This window comes from Palaemon carinicauda, chromosome 17, assembly GCF_036898095.1.
Source record: "Palaemon carinicauda isolate YSFRI2023 chromosome 17, ASM3689809v2, whole genome shotgun sequence".
NCBI classification, from domain to species: Eukaryota; Metazoa; Arthropoda; class Malacostraca; order Decapoda; family Palaemonidae; genus Palaemon; species Palaemon carinicauda.
The window spans coordinates 64,255,725-64,258,224 of record NC_090741.1 but is presented as its reverse complement, the minus strand read 5'-3'; the positions used below and the strand labels follow the sequence as shown (position 1 = coordinate 64,258,224).

The following is a 2,500-nucleotide window of genomic DNA, read 5'->3' as shown; positions in this document are numbered from 1 at the left end:
CACGGTAAGGGTTTTGATTTTTTTACTTTCTATTGTTAATATTGTTTTTCTTTATCATTATCTTTATTAGTCTTGATTTCTATTGTAATTTCTATAGTACATTGTACCACCCGTGTGTCACACGAGTGTACATAGTAACGACATTTCTCTTTTTTGTATATACAGTATTATCCTTTGTATCTTCGCTCTTCCCTCGCACTGAGAGCAACTTGTTTTAACATGTCTGCATATTCCATTGTTAACTGTTAACGGTACCAGTTGCCGGTTGGACAAGAAATAGCATGCTGTATTTTGTGACCTTCTTACCGGGACCATGTGTGTATATATACTCGATGTGTCGTAATAAAGTTACTCTGTTGCTTTCATCTCACCTTTGAGTTACAACCTACTCTTGGCTCGTCACATTAGTGACCCCGGAGTGACCCATCTATGTGACAAGCCAAGAGTAGGTTGTGACTCAAAGGCGAGATGAAAGCAACTGAGTAACTTTATTACGACACATCGAGTATATGTACACACAAGGTCCCGGTAAGAAGGTCACAAAATACAGACATGCTATTTCTTGTCAAACTGGAAACCGGTTCTGTTAACAGTTAACAATGGCATATGCAGACATGTTAAAACAAGTTGCTCTCAGTGCGAGGGGAGAGCAAAGATACAAAGGATAATACTGTATATACAAAAAAGAGAAATGTCATTATTATGTACACTTGTGTGACACACACGTGGTACAACATTTTATTAACTATATCCATACTCATTTTCCCATGTTTTATTTTTTTTCCTCTTGATTTGCTTTGTTCTACAGTAATTTCCGTTATATTTATTTTGTGATAATTTTAAGTTCATTTTTGTTTTGTTTTATTCTTCACTTCCGTAGTTTTAAGAATGTTGTCTATTCTTTAGGGTACAGTCTAACTCAATCTCGCTTTTTTAAAATTGAAAATATTCCCTTCCATTTGGTTCAATATTAAATAATTAACGTTATAAACGAAATCAGACATTTCTCAGGGTTACAGGGAAAAAATAAAGCTGAGGAAACCTTTTAGTGAACAATACTCTTAAGCTTTAGAGCTTAACAAATCTTTTAAATTTTCATTAAAAAAAAAAAAAAAAAAAAAAAAAAAAAAAAAAAAAAGGAGTATAGAGCATCAACCGTGTGCTGCATAATGATCACATTCTCAAATGTATTATTACCTTGAGTTATATACATGTAGGTATGAAGTCGGTAAAAGGCATTTTAAAAATGATCAGGGCTTATATTTGAACTTTTTAAACTACATAGAGATTATAGACTGAATGACTAGTTGAATCATTTGCAATTTACATTAATATTTCAAATGTATAAAAATAACGAGTTTATGAAAATAATCTCGTACTAATTGTATGTAAAAAAAAAAACATTTCAAGAATACCACGGGATGAGATGTTTATTTGAAGTACCACCCACCCGTTAAGATGCTACCGCTAGAGAGTTATCGGGTCCTTTGACTGGTCCGATTGTAGTATATTTGATCTCTCTCTAGTTACGGCTCATTTTTCCTTCGCCTATACTATCTTTTAAAAGTTCTCTTAGTTCCTCATAAAACTGACAACACCAAGATAACCGGACAATTCTTCTCCCCTCATGGATAGAGACTCTTAGATATGGTAAGGAGCTTTTCTAATAGCCGCTGCACCATGGTCTTCCACTGTCTCGGGTTACGAGTTCTTTTGCTTCATGGCACACTATTCTACCAGTTGCCTTACTTTCTTTCCTCATTGGGCTATTTTCCATGCTGAACTCCTTGGGCTTATAGCCTCCTGCTTTTCCAACAAGGGTTGTACCTTAGCTGCTAATAATAATAATAATAATGATAAGGAAATATAACATTTTACAGGAAGGATCTATCATTGTTTACTCTCTCTCTCTCTCTCTCTCTCTCTCTCTCCTCTCTCTCTCTCTCTTCAACACAGTCTGCAACCCAACCTACTACATCCAACTAACCAGCATGAACAAATTCACTGTTTAGGTAAACAGAAATCCAATTTGTATAAAGGAACAGGTACCTATTCCTGCACCACCAACCAATTTTTGGAGAGAGAGAGAGAGAGAGAGAGAGAGAGAGAGAGAGAGAGAGAGAGAGAGAGAGAGAGAGAGAGAGAGAGAGAGAGGATCAAGCAAACCATATTCAGGCAGTAGAGCAACAAAGAAGAGAGAGAGAGAGAGAGAAAGAAAAAAGTAGCTAATGTTATTTCCAAATATGAATACATACAAGGGGTCCAATTTAAAAAAAAATAAAAAGGCTCGCGCTTAACTTCATTAATTAGTAAACAAACTCAACTCGAATAAAAGCTTGAGTAATAACTTGAGTTCACTCAATCAAAAGACGAAATATAACATGCAGTCTCACAGAGGAAGAGGAAGAAGAAGAAGAAGAAAAAAAAAGGGTAGAGTATAATGGTACAGGAGAATAGAAGAGAATTATTTTCTCTCATGGAAGGGAGGTGTACGAAGGTC

General features: G+C 35.3%; 1 protein-coding gene across 1 annotated transcript in view; it reads left to right on the top strand.

The window, feature by feature from the left end:
* Positions 1-2,500, top strand: part of LOC137656109 (lachesin-like) — a 505,216-nt gene that overhangs the window by 426,378 nt on the left and 76,338 nt on the right. The window contains exon 4 of the mRNA XM_068390286.1: positions 1-4. This exon is cut by the window's left edge and continues 81 nt beyond it. Coding sequence (XP_068246387.1) covers positions 1-4 — 4 coding nt within the window. The remainder of the gene's footprint in view (positions 5-2,500) is intronic.